The sequence below is a fragment of the Cervus canadensis genome, chromosome X (genome assembly GCF_019320065.1).
Source record: "Cervus canadensis isolate Bull #8, Minnesota chromosome X, ASM1932006v1, whole genome shotgun sequence".
Lineage (NCBI taxonomy): Eukaryota > Metazoa > Chordata > Mammalia > Artiodactyla > Cervidae > Cervus > Cervus canadensis.
In genome coordinates this window covers 66,558,045-66,578,637 of record NC_057419.1, presented here as the reverse complement: position 1 = coordinate 66,578,637, position 20,593 = coordinate 66,558,045, and the positions used below count along the sequence as shown (strand labels likewise).

Below are 20,593 nucleotides of genomic sequence, written 5' to 3'. Positions count from 1 at the left end.
TAACATAGATATGGACACATTTTCTCCAAACAACTGAGTATAAAATTCTCATTTCTCTATTCTTATGAGTTCATATGTTTAATTTTGCTTTTATAAGTTTAAGGAAATTCCATTTGCCTTTCTTCTCAAGAGATTCAAAACTATTTGCTTTTTTCCCAGCATATACATGACCATGATATCAACATGATCAATGTGAGAAGCAATGAGCCACCATTTGCTCATGGAGCTTTACTCTGCCGACAAAAATTTACTTAGACTTAGCTGAGGTGGCATCAAAATAACTGTCTATAGAAACTGCATTTATTGAGTACTTAAGCCACTATTCTCTGACCAAGACATCTCAGGAAACTTCCTCCAAAGAGGACATAGAAAGATAGAAAGCTCCTCCTCTAAAGCTTTCTCTTTAAAGTAACAAGGATACAAACATTTAAATGAAACTCTTATTTATACTGACATTTAGTTGTACGGAAACACAAGTGGCAGGATTTCAGATACATGAAAGCTGTGAATTTATCAAAATAAAGTTTAAATAGAACTATTCAGCTACAGAAAACCTATTTTCCAAACCCCACATCTAGATGCATGGTCTGACAGTAGGAATGAACATTTAAAATTGAATTTATCCCTGAACATTTGGGAAGTGTAATTACCCTATCTGTAGCTATAAAGCAGGCTCACAGACAGTTTCCCAAATAACAAGTCATTTTTTAATAGTGAAGATTTCAGCAAGTCTAGAAAGTGTAAAGGGACCTTGGTTAAAAAAAAAAAAAAAAAAAAAGACCTACACAGAACTCCTAGGTTCAAGTGGTTCCCTTATCATAAACTCCAGATGTCTTCATTCTTAGTACTGGGACTCGCTCATCTTTCTGTGCGATCACATCAGGACGAAGACGGGAACAAGTTTATAGAGAAAAGAAGTGCCAGTGTAATGGCTCTGCAGCCAGATAATGCAGAGATAGCAAGTCATGTTCACAGAGCAAAAGGACACACGTTTTCTAAAATAGGAATTCTAATCCCACTGGGCTTCTGTGTGTGTGAATTTAACCTTTAGAATTCGAATTTTTGAACCCCTGGAAATGAACTAATGCTTTGTGTAAACTACAGAAAACAGATGGAAGTGTGTTCCAGGCAGCACATTTAAATACAAAGACCATTTCTGTACCTGCAAAAGCTGCTGTGCTGCCTCGAAGGGTAAATCTGAGTTTAACAAATCAGATGAAGCTACCCCACAACACGGCTCCAATTCAGAGGAGATAAGTACTACTGTGATTTCCCAAACATTCACATTATCACAAAAATGAGAAGTGCACACTTGGTCTGACATATAGAATAGATATTTCTTATTCTAAAAGCATTCAACTGAGTCTTCATGGTGCTACAAAAAACTTTTAAGTTGCTTCATCACCGGATTAATAATTACAGGTTTTTCCAACTTTTAGTACTGACAGTTAGCAAGAGAAAACAGTTACTTGAAAAACCATCTTGAGTCCAATCATTTTTGTACTTAAAAGCCAAAGTTTTAGAGAGGTGAAAAAATAATGTTTTACTGTGTTATATTCACAATTCTTTGATTATTGCATTAAAATACATATTAAATTTACTAGCAACATTTTAAAGTGTACAATTCAGCTGTATTAAGTACACTCATACTGCAAAACCATCATCACCATCCATGTCCGTAACTCTTTTCATCTTGCAAAAGTGAAACTCTATACCCATTAAGTAACTCTCCATCCCCTCCTTCCCCTCAGTCCCTGAAAATTCACCATTCTACTTCCTGTCTCCATGATTTGATCACTCTAGGTACATCATACAATTGGAACAATATAGTACTTATATTTTTGTGACAGGCTTATCTGACTTTGGAAGATGTCTTCAAGGATCATCTACACTATAGCATGAGTCAGAATTTCCTTTTTAAGGCTGAATAATATTCTATTATATGCACTTACTAAATTTTGCTTATCCATTCATTCAGTGGCCAATTGGGTTGCTGCCACGGTTTAGCTATTTAAGGTTGCTATGAACATGAATATTTAAATGAATGTTTAATGCAATTCATTTCTTAAAAAGAAGTAGGTTCATGTTCAAAGTTAGCAGCCATCTATATGGTGTACCTTAAAATCACCCCATTTTTGCTAACAGGCAGATACAGTAATTGTGATCACCATAAATATACTGAGAACCCTAACTGAAAATATACTAGCAGCAGGATAAGAGATGCAATCAATTGAAGGTTTTTACTTCTTGTGAAAGGATGAAATTAAATGAATGAGGGAAAGTGAGTCCAAGTTAACTGCAACACTGTGTGGATTCCCAAAACACATACACAACATTAAAACCTAAAACATATGCCAGCGAGAAAGAAGGAAGAAAGGGAAAAGCTTCAGGGTATTTTAAGGTGGAGATGAGACAATTTTGTTCACATAATAAACCTTAAATTTTACCTTGTGATTAATTACATTGCCTTTCTCTCGACAACATGGGCCACAGACTGAAATAGAACAGAACTAGGAGTTGACATTTTGCAGCTATGCATATGCTGTTTTGACATCCTTTGTAAACTGTCAAAACACATTTCTCATACAAAGTTTCTGCATCTTACAAGGAAACCAAAGATGGTATACATGCAAACTTTATTTTCCAACTATTTTTAAGGCTAAGCCTACACTTTGAGTTAGAAATTTTTCCATTTTACTGCTAGAGAGTCACAAAGTCCAAAGGCTAGCCTTTTGCCAGCTTTATTGAACAATTTTAGGTAATTGTGGAAACATCTTTTTTGCTCCTAAAAATTGCAACTCATTATCTGCTCTCTCCAGCACTCAACCTAAACCTGTAGTACTAATTTTAACCTCTTATGTTATGTTAATAAAACCTAACAGCAGGCATTAGTGTACAGGACATAGAGGTTATTGAATCAAAACACCTTATAGACAATCACTACTCTACCCTAATACAGCAAACTCCAAAAAGATATCTAACACCAGAAGTTTAAAAACCTGATAAAACTGAATATCAGAACTTGTGCATCAAGCTCAATCTTTTAAAATTAATGATTTTGTGGTTGATGTAACAATTTTACATACAAAAGACTGAACAGTATTAACTAAACAGAGGAGTTATAGCCTACGGGGTGTATGTGTGAAAAGACATCACAGGGTCTGGCAATTGCCACCTTCCTCTCTATCCACCTAATCATTTCTGCTGAGAGTTAGCTTAGAGTTTAAAAATTTCCAAAATATTTTAATCTTTGGGATCTGAGAACAAGGACTCAAGTTCCTTGGAATGTTCATCAACTCATAAAATCCTAAATTATTCCTAAAAGTTATTTCTAATGCTTTGTTTTCTCTTTACTCAGTAGGGATATATGCTGCTGTTGTTCAGTTGCTCAGTTGTGTCTGACTCTTTACAACCCCATGGACTACAGCACGCCATGCCTCCCTGTCCTACACCATCGCCCAGAGCTTGCTCAAACTCATGTCCATTGGGTCGGTGTTGCCATCCAACCATCTTGTCCTCTGTTGTCCCCTTCTCCTCTTGCCTTCAATCTTTCCCAGCAACAGGGTCTTTTCTAATGAGTCAGTTCTTCACATCAGGTGGGCAAAGTATTGGAACTTCAGCTTCAGCATTAGTTCTTCCAATTAATATTCAGGACTGATTTCCTTTAAGATTGACTGGTTTGATCTCCTTGCAGTCCAAGGGACTCTCAAGAGTCCAACACCACAGTTCAAAAGCATCAGTTCTTTGGCGCTCAGCTTTCCTTAGAGTCCAACACTCACATCCAGATATGACTACTGGAAAAAACCATAGCTTTCACTAGATGGACCTTTTTCAGGAAAGTAATGTCTCTGCTTTTTAATATGCTGTCTAGATTGGTCAAAACTTTTTTTCCAAGGAGCAAGTGTCTTTCACTTTCATGGCTGCAGTGACCATCTGCAGTGATTTTGGAGCCCAAGAAAATAAATTCTGCCACTGTTTCCATTGTTTTCCCATCTATTTGCCATGAAGTGATGGGACCAGATGCCATGATCTTACATTTTTGAATGCTGGGTTTTAAGCCAACTTTTTCACTCTCCTCTTTCACCTTCATCAAGAGGCTCTTTAGTTCCTCTTCGCTTTCTGCCGTAAGAGTGGTATCATCTACATATCTGAAGTTGTTGATATTTCTCCTGGCAATCTTGATTCCAGGTTGTGCTTCATCCAGCCCATCGTTTCTCATGATGTACTCTGCATATAAGTTAGAGAAGCAGAGTGACAGTATATAGCCTTGTTGTACTCCTTTCCCAATTTGGATCCAGTCTGTTGTTCCATGTCCAGCTCTGCTGCTTCTTGACCTGTATACAGGTTTCTCAGGAGGCAGATAGGTGGTCTGGTATTCCCATCTCTTTAAGAATTTTTCACAATTTGTTGTGATCCACACAGTCAAAGGCTTTAGCTTAGTCAATGAAGCAGATGATTTTTCTGGAATGCTCTTGCTTTTTCTATGATTCAATGGGTGTTGGCAATTTGATATCTGATTCCTCTATAATGCATGATCAATAAAAAATATTAACTTTACAAAGAAATACATTCAATAGTGAATATTAAACTATTGGAAAATGCCAGTGAACAGTATTGAGTAGTACTTTAAGAACTAATATTCAGACTTCCTGGCGAGGTTAACTTCATCAGTGCACAGAATCATGTGTTGAAATCATCAATTTGAAAACTTATTTGTTCTCAAACACATTATTTCTTGGAAGATAACTAATAGCATTTCTATTAAGTATACTATCCATATAAACTATTGATATTTTATTTATAAGAATGTTTTGCTAGCAGCAGGCAGATACACACACACACATACACACACACCCTTACAGCATTTAGATCTCTACCATGCTTCCATCAGTGCTTGGTTACTGGAAATGTCAGCCACATCTTCTGTCTCAGAGAGTATGTATTCCCTCTTCTGGTTTGATTTCCACTTGGTTACACATCTTTCACCTCTGTAACATTTTTAATATCCATTTTCCAGCTTTAATTCCCTTAGGTGGATTGCAACACATTTTCCATGTGTTCTAAATCTGACTGTTGTTTTCTCATAATTTGATACTGGAAAACACAAATTTCTGAAGAAACACTGGGAAAAAATTACTACACGGAAACAAAACTGAGAAACCTTTGTGACCTGCTGGAGAATGTATGGGTACTGTCTTTACCTCATTCGAATTTAAGGCCAGTCCTAAAGGTGACTTTACCTCCATTACAAAACACATGACTTTAGAAGAAAGGAGGTTACATATGAAGCATACAATTTCTTAATAGTAGAAAAATAATCTGTATTTGTTTGAACACTGAAACTATACATAGACTAGATGAGAAAATATTAATGCAACACTTATATCCTCAGTACCTACAGACTATTCACATTTCCATCCACTCTCTTCCTTCCACATCCATACTTGATGTTACACTCTACACACAGAGAACTATTAGACATGTTGATCAATCACTAACTCTGCCAATGAATTTAGAAGATATATCAATTGCTCTTATGACTGCATTATATTTAATTGTGTGGACAACAAAAAATGAAATATGACATTCATTCACCTGTTTTCTAATTTATCATTATGAAAAACAACTTCAGAATACCTTTTTGCATCTATACTTTTGTACCTTGCATGGTCAATAAATCTTAAAAAGTTATGTGTAATCAATTATAATTTATCTTAAATATTTTTAATGAAGCAAAACATGGCAATTCTTTATATTTTGATTCTTTTTCTTGTTCTAGTTATGGTTGTTTATTGTTTCTCATATCTAATTCATTTTCCAGCAGTATTATTTTCTTTTAACTTTGACAATTTACGTCCAAATAATGAAAAAAAATTCATTTGTTAAAGAGTTGGATTATGTTATTTTTTAATGTCACTTCCTATAATATGATTTAAGAAATATGCTAATATTTTACATCATACTATATTTAGCAATAAGGATTAACATTTAAAGATGAGGCTATTTCTTACAGATATTTCTACTTCTGGGAACTTCCTTCAGCCTGTCTAAATATTTATTACTGTGAAACTACATGGCATACAAGAGTAACTTCACTTTTAGATAAAAGGCAGAGGGCTATATTTGTATGAAACAACACAAACCGTAAATTACCATATTTATTTAGGCAAGCAGGGCCAATGAAAGTTATTTATAACTATAGATTAATCAGTAATAACATTTTTAAGATGTCTGAGCATATGCTTAATATCGCAGGTCTAGGCTGTCATGAAACTTTTATTGCCTATAAGAAATGCTAGCAGTTTTCCAGGGTATAAACTTTTGCTTCCTAGAGAGTAGAGCACATTATGAACATGTTTTTAATAGGACTTCATTTTCTGATGATGGCAATAATACAGATGTGCAGTCTCACTTTTTCTGCCCTAGGCCAGACACCTTTGGATATTACAGATGTTTCATCTGAGAAAAATTTTCAACTGACTTTAAAAGTAGATTATATCTAATTAAAATGCAGATCTTCTACTATTTAAAAAAATTAAAGATAGCGGTGCATAAAAAAACAAATAAATGCTTTGAGAGGTAGGATGGGAAAGAATTGAAAAGGAGGAAGTTTAATAAGCCCCTATAGAGAACGATGTGATCTTGTATACAGGGCCTCTTGATGACAAGAAATCTCCCAATCTGGGAAACATTTCATTAAAAAAAAATACTTTTTGAAGGCAAGGGTCAATCCTAGGTCAATGAGGACAATAAATGGTAATAATTGTGTGCAGTATAGTATTAAACCATCCAAGTTTACCATTTTATCTGTGTTATAGTAACGACGCATTAGATAGCAAAGCATACAAACAGACAAAGTATGCTTTGTCTCAGGCCTAAAATGAATTAATTTTGGAATACATGGCTAATTTTATTATTATTGCAGTTTGGGTTCACTGGGAATCCAAGTCTGAAAGAGCATTCCAGGTGTTTATGACGGTGTGCCCATTATAAATGGATTAAACACCTATAGAGTGAAAGAGTAAAGAATCAAGAGTAGAGAGAGATCGACTACACTACCAAGCCAGAGAGCATCTCCTGCCAACCCTAAAGGAAATTCTGTAGCTAGAATTCCTCCTACTGAACGTATGAACTTTGTACGAAATGAAAGGGACTTTCTATTCCCTCATACATCAGTCTCTGAATGAGGTCAGCGTAAGAAAGTGACCTGATTCGAGGTCCTTCTGCAGCTGAGGCAACCTCCACAAGAGCTCATGATCGAAGGCAGTCTGCAACAGAACTTCCGTCAGGTCGGGTAAAGCCCATGCTCTGAAAGGCAACCTGGGCAACATTGCCGCATTGACCACAGAGTTTACTTTGCACAAAACAGATGGTATTTCCTAAATCTCTTCATAGTTAGCATTTTCCCACAGGATGAGAATAATAAAAAATGATACTTTTTTTTTTCATACTTTTCTGGCTCCACTCTATAGAGTAATCAAAACTTTTGGTAATTGACCTTTCTTTAAAGCATACTGCCTGAAAGAACTTCAAAGATATGAAAAGTAGTTTCTGTTCTTTAAATATGTACTCTTTGTAGAAAAAGACTTGAGTAATCTGTCAAACAAATATATATATATATACATATATATATATATAAAATAGGAATTTACATATGTGCTTAAGTATAGTTATATATTACAAACTTTATTAAGGAGATAAAAACAATATTTAAAGTGAAAGAATTAAAATGGCCAACAGTTTCTTTCTCCACACAACAGAAATCTCATTTTCAAAAATACTGAAGGACGCCTGCCTTGCTTTCAAAAAGGTGAGTCTTTTATTTTTTTTAATTTATTTTTATTAGTTGGAGGTTAATTACTTTATAATATTGTAGTGGTTTTTGCCATACATTGACATGAATCAGCCATGGATTTACATCCCGACCCCCCCTCCCACCTCCCTCCCCATCCCATCCCTCTGGGTCATCCCAGTGCACCAGCCCCGAGCACTTGTCTCATGCATCCAACCTGGATTGGCGATCTGTTTCACACTTGATAATATACATGTTTTGATGCTGTTCTCTCAGATCATCCCACCCTTGCCTTCTCCCATAGCTTTTTAACCTGATTTATTCAAATGTCCATCAGTATTTTTAAAGATATAGCCGTTGTTTTAATTCAGTGAGTAAACTAAACTGAGTTTCATATTCAGAATTTCAATGCAAATCTTTAAGAAATATCTGTAATATGACCATTACTCTGAACCAAACTGCAATTGATTTAATATATTAGAGAATATAATAGCTATTCAATTATGAAACATGTATTTCTATGAAATGAAAAAGTAAGCATTTCTCACATTTGACTAGCTATAATTAATAATATATTTTCTCATGGGGTTCATTTTGGAAACTTTCTTCATAAAAGGTTTCCACTTGTTATTCAAAACCAGCCTGTTTCCAAACTTATACTAGTTACATGACCTCAGTAATTCACCATGCATAAGTTTTAGAGAAAATGCATTTAGAGATTTTAAGGTGATTAATATATGTTAACTGGTAATTTAATGTATTTTATGGTATATATGACTTAGGCCAAGGCAAATATTGCCAAGTCTGCTTCTTAATTTTAAAATAAATTGCTCATGTCACAAAAGAATAATTTTACTAAATCCATTCTATTGAGATTAAGATATCAATTAGCTATATAATTGGTTTTAATTTAACTTTTGCAGGTCAGTTGTCAAATTCAGATTGCTATCTTATTAAAATATGTGTAATAACCAAAATACTATGCAGCACAAATCACTTGACAAACTACAGGACCACGTCTCCATAGAGCGTTTCTCTCCATCAGTTCTCAACACGCACGACTGCATCTACAGCTTCAGTCAATGCTTTGTTCCAGTTAAACACCTTTGTTCAAAGTTCTGCAGAGTTTAGACTTTTCTAACTTCATTTGATGTCTCCCTGAGTCACATGCCAGGGCTGTATATTCATTCTTATTCACTAAGTTTCATTGTGCACAGTCTTTTAGATCTATTTAATTATCTCCCTCTGTATGGATCTCTGACTGGCCAGGAATCAATTCAGTTCCTATCTGTCATTTAGAAATAGAAACATTTAACAAGATTTAAATGATTCACATAATTATTAACCAATTCAGGGTAGAAACTGAATTTTAAGACATATTTTATGAAAAACATCTTTTCATGAGTGGATGTGAGATCTCACCTCCAACTCTCCCCACAACATATTGCACGGTAGTTTCAAAGACTCTGGGGATATGTGTAGGTCTTTTTTTTTTATCTTTTAACTGAAGGATAATTGCTTTCCAGAATTTTGTTGTTTTCTGTCAGACCTCAACATGAATCAGCCATAGATACACATATATCCCACCTTTCTTTTTTAATCCCACCTTTGTGATTCTAATATGCCACTCATAACTGATGAATGAGTGTTGTCAAAGAAAATGTAATAATGTGGTAATAGGTTTGTATTATATTGACATACAAAATAGTTGTAAATATTACAGAATTATAAACTAGCAGCACAATGTTTATACTCACATCTGTACTGCCACTTACGGAGAAGGCAAAGGCACCCCACTCCAGTCCTCTTGCCTGGAAAATCCCATGGACGGAGGAGCCTGGTGGGCTGCAGTCCATGGGGTCGCTACGAGTCAAACTTGACTGAGCGACTTCACTTCCACTTTTCACTTTCTTGCATTGGAGAAGGAAATGGCAACCCACTCCAGTGTTCTTGCCTGGAGAATCCCAGGGACGGGGGAGCCTGGTGGGCTGCCGTCTATGGGGTCGCACAGAGTCGGACACGACTGAAGCGACTTAGCAGCAGCAGCAGTACTTCCACTTAATTATATGTCATCTATAAAGACAACTTACTGCATTTATATAAAATCCACTATATAATATTAATCATATATTGTGTCTGCAAAACATATGAGTGCATATATATGTGTACATATGTACATACATGCACATGCGAGTCACAAATGTTAATAGTTTTGATGAGGGTTATGTCTGTGATTTTTATTTTATATTCTGTTGATTTTTTACAGAACATTGTCAATTATCATTACAAAAATGATATGCTATTAAAAAACAATTAGAACAATCCTCATAACTGGAAGACTTTTTCCCCCCTACTCAAGGACTGAGACCTCAGAGCCTTTAGAGAAAACACTAGTCAGTGTGGAAGGAAAGGGTATTTCAAATCAGACAAGTCAGCTGAATAAGCCAACGAATCAATGGGTTCCTATATTCTAATTCATTCACATCTACACTTTCTATTTCCCAAACTGAGCCCCATGAAGCAACAATGCACAAAATGCTTCTCAAAAAGTCCATGACAAAATATGTTCAGAAAACTCCAATCTTCTCTTCATGTTTTATCATACACTTAGGCACAATAAAATTTCTCAGAAACCAGACATTAAGAAACTTACTTTGTTTACCCTATGTGTCCCAAACTCATTTGATCACTAAATAGTATTAATAGGACACGGAATTCCATCAAGTACAAGCCAGTAAACTGTTAAAATTTGAAAGGAGAGGATAATTTAATAAAGAATTTAAGGGAAAAGACTGACATTGTGATACATAATAAAATACTAAAATACCTTTGGCTGGTGATATTTCTTTGGAAGAATTTTGGATTTTATTGAAAGACATTCTTTTTAAAATTAATTTATTTTAATTGGAGGCTAATCACTTGACAATATTGTAGTGGTTTTTGCCATACATTGACATGAATCAGCCATGGGTGTACATGTGTTCCCCATCCTGACCCTCCCTCCCACCTCCCTCCCATCCCATCCCTCAGGGTCATCCCAGTGCACCAGCCCTGAGCGCCCTGTCTCATGCATCAAACCTGGACTGGCGATCTATTTCACATAAGATAATATACATGTTTCAATGCTATTCTCTCAAATCATCCCACCCTTGTCTTCTCCCACAGAGTCCAAAAGTCTATTCTTTACATCTGTGTCTATTTTGCTGTCTCACATATAGGGTCATCGTTACCGTCTGGAAGACACATTCTATAGCTATCTATGTTTAGTGGTTAAGAGTATGCCTGGGGAATTTGGGGATGGATGGGAGGTTCTGCTGCATTCCTGGCAAAGTAAAAGAGCAAGGGAGAGCACTTGGTGTGGGCAAACGTCTTAACCAAGAACTTGGGCCATCTATATATCACACATGTATTGGTGACATCAACGATGTACACACAGCATATAAAATTAGTTGTATCAGATTTAACAGTAATTTAAAAGACAAAGAATATGTAGAATTTATGATTAATTTTTTAACAAGTACTCATGTCTATTAAATATTTATGTCCTTGGTCATGGCAATTGCTTTGGCCTTATGTCAATCTACAGATAGAGCCAGAAAGGATTTTTAAGCCAGAAAGGGTTAAGGGACCACTCACATTCATATTCATTACTGGGACTTACGGTAGTAGGAGTAAGTCCACCTTCAATAGCTCTGAACAGTGTTGTATTGTCCTTTGCTTCCTGGAACTAAGAACTACCTACTCCTTCAGGTTTTTTGGTTCATTTGTTTTTTTACCAACCAGTGATGGTTCACTAATTCCTTCCTAACTTTTCTAATAGTGTTTCTCAAAGTGTTGTCTTTAGAGCAACAGGATCAGCAGCACTTGGGGGCCTGGTAAAGTGCAAATTGTCAAACCCTCTTCTACAACTACTGAATCGGAAACTCTGAAGGTAAAGCACCTTGATCTGTGTTCTAAGCCCTCCAGTGACTTTTGATACACACTCAAGTTAGAGAACCACTTCACTAAAGAAGTATGATTGCTGTCTGTCCTGGATGTTTCTAATAACCACATCAGATAGCCCTTTATAATTCACAAACCTAATTTTAAATGAGCCAAAAATTTTAAACATAGCAGTTCTGTTGTAAAAATAACATGCAGGCAGTAGAAATTTGTACAAGATTTAACTGAAAATTGAATTCAAAGTTGGCATAATGAAACTTGGAACAGATTTCCCCATAGACCTAATGCTGCAAGATTGTGGCAAAGGAACAAAGCCATTCCAAAGAAGTCCATTTGTATCAATTTAATTGTACTCCAGTATTGATAGCATTAACTTCAGTTCCAAGAGAAGTGACAATGAAGTTTAAGAAGGAAATGAGAAGGTTGAGAAAAGGAGAAAAAATAAAAAGAAATAAGTAAAGAGGCGAAATAGTTACTCCTATTTTTTAATGTAGTGATAACTACAGGTACAATGCAAAAAAAAAAATTCTCTGCATTAAAACTTGCTACATATATCAAAATCTTAAATTTTTATCAAGTCCTCTTTACAATAGAGCTTTATCTTCTCCTCAAATCTTCTACATCATAGTAATAAGGTTGAGTGTGCATATTTTGCTTTAAGCTCTGAAACTGGTGAAACAAAAAAGTGCCTCCTAGGTTTGAGCAAGAAATATGAGTTAAGAAATATAATAAGGAGTAACATTATATATTGCTCCAATATAATAAGGAGCATTGGAGCTCTCAAGAAGTGCAAGCTCTAAGGAATCCTTTTTACATTTTTGACACTACATCTCAAACAGAACACATCTCCTTATCTGTGTGCCAGTTTGTGACTGCTACATAAAAAACAAACAAACAAACCCCTTTCTATCTGCCCCACCCCAAAATCCAAACTATGTGGGCAATGTTAAAAAGAATGCAACTGAAAATTATTTACCAGCTATTAACTTGTAAATTCAGGCAGCTATTCCTGATTTTTAGGTTATTCTCCACTTTTATCTAACTCATGAGTCCTCTCTGATTTCTATCACAATAGATATAACAGATATTGTGTGGCATTTTCAGAGCATCTAGAGAAGGGATATATGCAACTTTCATAAGTGTCAATCACTGAAAGCTTGGAAATGGAGAACCACCACTGACCTTTTCTCTGCTTTCATAATGGGGAAAACAGGAAACTAACTTCAGTAGTCACTACAAACAATCTAAGAAGGCTCCTGCAATGATTAAAAACCAAAATCAAGTTGAAAAAAAAAAAAAAGCCAGAGCTCCTCAAAGTTGGGGGCTCATAAGAACTTCAGGGGGAGACTGAGGACGGAGACCCATACACCCCAAACAACTAGGCATTCATTTTTTAAAAAATTTCCCAAGTAGTTACATTGCTCAATATAGAAAATTATTGTCAGGAGTAGAATTACTCCAACTTTTAAATCTCATGCATAAGTGTTAATTCCTGCTTATGAGTTTTCTAAAGAGCCTGACCAATATTCTTTAACTTAGAACATATAACCATAGGTACTCAGGGGCTTCCCCACCAGATGAAACCTACCACCTATCTTTTCACATCTTGATTAAAATTCAGTTACCCTTTAATCTTTGGCGAACTTGTACCATGGATGTAATCCCTGTTACAATTTGCTTTTGAGTCAGAACTTCTTTAAATGCATTTGCGTAAAATTACACAATTTTACATATATATGCCAAATACATTTATGTAAAATGTATTTGACATATACATTCGAACCACAAAATGTTTTCTTTCCCATTTTCCACTCCTATTTTGTGATGGTTTGACATGTGAAAGACAATTCCAAGGTACAGACACATCATCGTAATAGAAATCTCCAACCCTCAATATTACAAATTCAGAATTGATAGCTCATCTTCAGTACTACCTCAAATGATGTTAGAAGAAAGGGCAATGGGAGCACGGTAGTGTGGAGGACGACACAGCAGATGGGGGCATTTTACAGTAAAAATTGTTTTTCAAATGGACCAGTTTTCAGTTACTATAATGACAGAAAAAGTATAGAAGGTGTTCAAAAGTAGTCATTCCAGCCAGATTTCTTAGACTAAAATATAGCCCTATACCATCACAATGTACATACTATGCTTGTCTTTGGGCTGCCTGCAGTTGCTATCATCTGTCAGAGTGAAATTATGCCCATTCTCAAAATAGCATGCCAGTTTCCTGGGATCAGACAGGTCAGGTTTCAGTGGATAACAGATATGAAAGGGTGACTTAATGTCTCTAAACTAGAGACAGATTCATAGCTATCAAATCTAAGTCCATTCTGTACGATGAGCTTCACCTGTTTTAAGAGATAAAGACAAGAGAGCTCATAACCCAAACCTCACGTAAATTTATGACTGCATAAACAGGAACTCCTGAGGGTTTAAATTTCCCTCTCTGCACTAGAATGACAAAAGGAACAGCAGTAAGAAGCAAATGAAATAAGCCAGTTCCTGTGACAGGACACCCTCACACCACTGTTACTCCCTTACCCTTCTCCTCCCTTACCAAAATCCACTAGAGGGTATAAAGGCTCAATATTCACAGTCTTAGCATCATTTGCATCTAAGGATGACCATGGAACACGGTGTTTGCTATGGATGGATACAAGCACCAGTTCAATGGAGTGAGTCTAGAAGATATATAACTGGTGGCTTTCTTTTCTTCCAGCCTTAAGTAGTATCTGAACAGTAGCTGTCAACTTGTAATCAGAAAGAAAAGGCCAAGAGAATCAGACACACTAGCCCTGATATCACAGAGATGTCAAGCCAATATCAGAAGCAGCCTACCTCCAGACACCTTGTTCTATAAAATTTGTAAAGACCACGGTTAGCTGGGGAGGCTGTTCAGTTCAACAAAATGCGTAACTGATACACAGTCTCAACATAGTGACTTTTTTCCCAGTTGAAATTTCTCTCATCATCCATATTTCTAGTGTTGTACTCGTGAATACTTAACAACTAGCTCCCACAAAAGGAAAAAAAGAGAAAGTCCTGATTACTAGCATTTGCTCATTTCTCGTAGAAATTAAGAGACCAGCAACGATGTCGCAAAGTGCAGATAAGAAAGGATTCACACAATCTGATCTCATAAGCCAGTGTAAACCACCTCCACTACATCACTGGATATTTCCTCATTAGCTAACTACATGTTCACAAAACTACTACAGTTCATTAATGTTATTTTCAATTTTGTTATAATATAGAACAATTTCTACAGAGAGAAACAGCTCAGAATTACTGAATGTCAAGATAAATTGGCTAAATTTATTAAATCGGAAGGAGCTATCAACTTTAGGAAAAACTTTAAGTGGAAACTTAGAAGCTGTTTTCAGTCTCACACCAAATGTACTTACTAACTCAATATGAAAATTTCCAATTTTCCTCCTTGGAGGAAAGAACAGAATTGAATTCACTATCACAGCAGAGAAAATTTAGAACACATTTGAAAACATTGGTATAATGTTAAAAAAAAGTTGCATGGAAACATATTCTATCTCCCATAAATTTGCATGGCTCTATCAATAATCCAGAAAGGGAAATTTTTCCAGTCTTGTAATCTTTGGGTCGATCTATTTCTCCACCAGGGTTGCTGTCATACTCAATTACCTAAAACAGAATAAAACTTACACTATAGTACAACATACTTTAGTAGCTGTTATCTATGAAAAGTAATCCCTACAATTTCCTTACCAAGGTCTCTGTGGACAGGAATCCTTATAAATTAAACGAAAGCAAAATCTTAGCACTCAGGATTTTGTTTTCTTTTTTTTTAAGCACCAAAGTGGTTCTTGTATAAACAGGCACAATGAATTACCCCACTCCTTCAATATGACATGAGCATATAATTTTCTTGGAATGGATAAGTACAGGCTTCATTACCAAAGTGATTCTTTAGATATTAAATGGCATTGTAAGAAAACATTTCCAATTGAAATAATTGGCAGTTCTGAAAGAGTGGTTATTCAAAATGTCTTCTGATTTCTTACTTTCTCCCTTGTAAAATCCTTAATATCTCCATCTAATTTGATTCTTGGTTTGTTCTAAGAATATCTAATTTTCAGTGGCATAGGGTATAATTTAAGAGCATTAGCTCAAACTGAAAAAAAGTAAGTTCACTTACATTGCATTCTTGTTTTTAATAAGGATTGTTAAAATACTAAAGAAATATGCCACGTGTGTTTTAAAATAGTCATTTGGCCTAACTTTTACGTACTATTCTTCACAATAGGCTCTTTATAATCACTATAAATAAGCAAAAACAAATTACCAAAATTTGGGTGTAACAATCTTCCATATTTGGAATAAAATAGGAGTCTATCAATGTAAAACTATCACCAGAAAGATCTTGTTATAGTGGACTCCAAGATCAAACCAAAAATAATATTTATATTTTTAGACAAAATCTGCTCTGATTTCATTCTCAAGAAAATGCCTGAATTTATTTCAGCATTCAAGAGGTTAACAAAACCTTCTGTGACACAAATCCATAGGTACACTTTACTCAATTATTCATGTATTATTCTATGCCAGTAAAGCATCTAAAGATCTGCCAGGAGACGCCAAATGAAACAAACCACACATACGCAAAAAAGATCCTAAAAGAAATCAGAGTTAGTTAAATTCACATCTGGCTTAAAAAGATTAACAGCATGGAGCTGTTTATGTTACACTGAGCTATTTCTAATTACAGGAAAGCATACCCAATCAATAGGAGATCAAGTGCCTGTATTTAAGTATCCAAACAAACAAATAAAAAAACCAACAGCTGTAAATAGATTGTATTGAAATACTTACAAATGGTGAGATTTTACCTTTAGGATACCTGCATTTTATACAGACAGGCAGTCCTGGTTTGGGTTAGCCATTTATTCTGTTAACAGTTTTCACCCAAGTAATGGGATTTCTCATGATTACCGAGGTAATATATGTAAACCATAACCTCATCAAAGTTCTTGGTAGAAATGAGTTAAGAATATGCAGTTGTGATAGGAAAAAATAAGAGAGAAAGTTCCACACTGTTGTGACTTCTCAAATCATGAAACCAGAGTATAAAATCAAAGAACTACAACTATGTATTATGAATATTTATTATAATCATCTTGTGTCTTCAATTTTTAGAAGTTCTACTTATTAACTGTGTGAGAAACAATCTCCAGTAGTGCCACTAAAAATATAAACATCTTATGTAAAGCTTATTTTTACATCCTTTGGGGCACTGTAAAATTTCCCTTGCCATTTAACTAGGTCTAGAAACAAACATATATGACATAAATTGGGGGGAGAAGAGGAGACAGCAGAGAGACATAGGTATTGCCAGTGTAACAAGTTCTTCGGTTTGCTTTTCTTTGGCATCCCTGTTAATCCCACCACATGTTTTTCTGTGCATAGCAATTGGCTACAAAAAGTATTTATTAATAGCAACTTCCCCTTATGCTTCAGAATTTTTTAAAAAAAATCAATACCTAAAAAATAATACAAAAAAAACCCACTGGTTTCACAAAGGTACAAAAACCAAAATATTCAAAGCACAAATTCTACTTTATGGGATGGTCTTTAAACCCTGAGATGGACCTATCAAAAAGAGAAAGGCTGGCAATGAAAATTAGACAACCTGTTGGACCTCTCACTCACTCCACTTTGAAGGTCTCCTAGTTCTAAAAGCTTAATTTCACAAATGTAAAAGAAAAAAAAGAGTAAACTGGATTTAAGAAAAAGTGACTCAAAGTAGCATCTGATATGGAATCCAAAGTTATAGAAGGCTTAATTTCCTTTAGAGATGGATTTAATCTGTCCATCTCCATATACACAAGCTCACACAAACCTAGTTTTGAGAATTAACTTGGAGATCTTTTTCTGCTTCTTTCACGCACTGACAATTCTTCACAGAATTAATTCTTAACACACTTTTCCAAAAATAATACTCTAACAGATTTATAGTAGATATCATTCTGCATATTTCAGATAGTTATAGCTACAAGTTACTGTCTAATAAACTGCATAAACAATAGCCATTTTAAAGCAACGTATGAAAGTATCCAATGTATTTTTTTCAAATTGTTATTTTAGGGTGACTACCTAAAGCCATTCTATTATCCTACCTGTTGAATGAGAAGGTCATTCCATTAAAGACAGTTTACTATTCTTCCCTTTAAAATCAGAGAAGGATGTTAGGTTATTAATGTGACCAGAAGAAGCTAAGTGTAATTTTTAAATTGAGAACTATTTGTCCCAGGTACTGTCAGAGACAGTATCAGAGACCATTCTTTCTTGACTTATAGGTATCATTACCAATTTATACTACTAGTGAAGAGAAATCCTGCTTTACCATCTTCTGAACTCTGCCGATGTGTAGTTTTACCAAATTCCTGTGTCTCTTACTCATTTTTTGTTTTCGACTGTGTTATTTTCTTGAACCTCATGTCAGAAATAGACTTGCACAGTGACTTTCTACCTTTATCCTCTTCAGCATCCAGAAATATATGTCAAGAAACCTGGAAGGGTCCCCTTACGTTGCCATCCACGATTTGGTGCATTTCCAAGGAGTGAGCGGATTCAAGCAGCTGAAACTTCATCCTTTGGTAAAGCTTAACAGCTGCTTGTATTTACAGCTTTAATGACCTATCCTGGTTTACAAGTGTTTGCACATGTAGGCCAGACCACCAAATGCTAGAAGATTCCTTACAAATGAAATTTACACATGGGAGAAAGTTCACTGTGGTAACGCCGCAAAAAAAAAAAAAAAAAAAAAAGCAAAACAAACAAACAAAACACAAAAAAACCCTTAGACTTTTCATTCCTGCTTCTTCCCTGGCTTTCAACTCCTCTAGTTTCGCTCCAGGCATGCAAGCCTTCCTGTCACCCCCTCTGACATTTTCCTTCAGCACAGATGAAACTTCTCAGGTTTCTTAACTCTGCCCTTGGCCACACCCTGACCAGGCATGCCTTCTCACACCTCCCCAACCCTCCCTTCTGAAACACAACGTAGGACAGTATTTCTTTGAAATCGGCCTGCTCATCCCTTTATATTTTTAAAACAAGTTCCGTCCTATCATAAAACCGATCGTCGGCGGCTTTCTTTAAAAAAAAATTTAAAAAATCGCCCACCACTACACCAGGATCTACTTGACCCGACAGAGAAACTTGAGTGTCCGCCGCTCCCGGAGAACGACACCCCTTCCCCCTCCTCCCCGGACGCGCCCCGCGTGGTTCCCCGCCCGCCCCGCGCGCGCGGGGGCGCGGGGACAGTCCCCGGCCGCTCCTCAGCTCTGCGCCACAACAACTTTCCCAAACCCCGCACTAACTTCCAGGGCACAGCCTCTACGGAGAGGAGCCGGATCGCTCTCGATACTCCCCAACCCTACCGCCCCCCCCCAAAAAAAAGCAAAAGCAGCCAGGTCCTACCGGCGCGGCTCCTGATGACGTCGGTGAATCCGTCTCCGGCGGCGGGTTCCCGGGGCTGCCCCGGGCCCCCAGACTGAGCCATAGCCAGACGCACGTGCCCCGGCTCCCCCACGCCCCAAACTTTGGAGGCAGGTGGGTCCGCGCAGTCCGCCTGATGCTCTCCTAAGCAGGTAGCGAGCTGGGGATCTGGTGTGTGTGAGGGCGGCTGGCTCCCCTCCCCAGGCCCTCAGCCACCGAAACAGGGATGCGTCGCGGGCGGGGAGGGAGGGTGCGCTGGGAAAGGCAGAAACACCGAACCGACACCTGCCCTGGTGGAAAGGGGAAGCCGTCAGATGGCCCAGCCCATGCTTGGAGAGGAGGGAACAGGTGTTCCCAGCTCCTACCCCCCACCCCCAGATAGAGTGGGCGAGGCCTGGCAGGTGAAAGCTGAGGAGGGACCCGGTGGTCAATAAATCCACAGGCAACTTGGAGACTCGCTTTTCCAGGCTGCGCAGAATCGCTGCAAACACAGGAGCAATTAGGGAGCCGCTTGCCAAAAGCAGCACATGAGGTCATGAATGATTTAGTATCGCCACTTATAAGAGGAGTACGCTGAGGAGAAGGGTCTTTGGCTTTTGCTATCTGGGTCACTCACACGTTGTGTACCCTACACTGGTATCCTGACTCAGAGGCACTACCAGAAATAGGAAATACAGGCTGAGCATAATCATATTTCTTAGGATATTTCACCAAAGCTACCCACCCTTCTTTCAGTGTATATTCACTCCGACTGCCTCCTCCATCCCTTCCTCCCACCACTGAAGCTAGAATTAGATTGGACTATAAACAGCTCATATGACTTTATTTTCTAAAAATTTCAGAAGTGACTTTCACTTGGTTAGTATCCTTACTCCTCCATCCACCCCACCCCAACACACATATAATTCATCCTGCACGTCTTCCTGCAGAAGCTCAGTCACCCCAAATTCTGCCCATCACCTACCATAGACAAATTAACTTTACAAGAAGAGCTTGGCAAGGGGCCTAGCAACAGCTAAAGATTTTCTTTTCTTGTTTTCTTCTGCGTTTTTTTCCAGAGTAGATTCTTAGCTTCTTCTAAAGCACTGGCTCTCTACCATTGCTAGACAGCAGAATCATCTGGGATTTTTACAAACCACTAAGGCCTGGTTTCCACCCCTGATTTTCATTAAGATGATGCTTAATTGTTCTAGACTCTTACCTGCCCATCAGGAGTGTAAAAGTCTTGCAAGTAATTCCAATGAGCAATCAAATCTGAAAAACATCATGATGAAAGAACTTATGAACATCCAATTGGCTGCCTTCATCAAGACAATTTTATCTGTAACCTTCTTCCATTCCCATTATAATGCCTTAGATTAAAAACATATTTGCTCTCCTGCATTC

At 36.9% G+C, this 20,593-nt stretch overlaps 1 protein-coding gene across 6 annotated transcripts in view; it reads right to left on the bottom strand.

Moving 5' to 3' along the window:
- DMD (dystrophin) overlaps positions 1-19,462 on the bottom strand; it is a 2,532,480-nt gene extending 2,513,018 nt beyond the window's left edge. For 2 of the 6 annotated variants that reach the window (XM_043457698.1, XM_043457706.1), the window contains exon 1: positions 19,190-19,460. In XM_043457698.1, the coding sequence (XP_043313633.1) occupies positions 19,190-19,271 (82 nt within the window). In that variant the 5' untranslated portion in view covers positions 19,272-19,460. Of the gene's footprint in view, positions 1-19,189 lie in introns of all 6 variants that reach the window. The other 4 variants (XM_043457701.1, XM_043457705.1, XM_043457704.1 and 1 more) reach the window with 3 other exon arrangements.
- Positions 19,463-20,593: the final 1,131 nt, after the last annotated feature.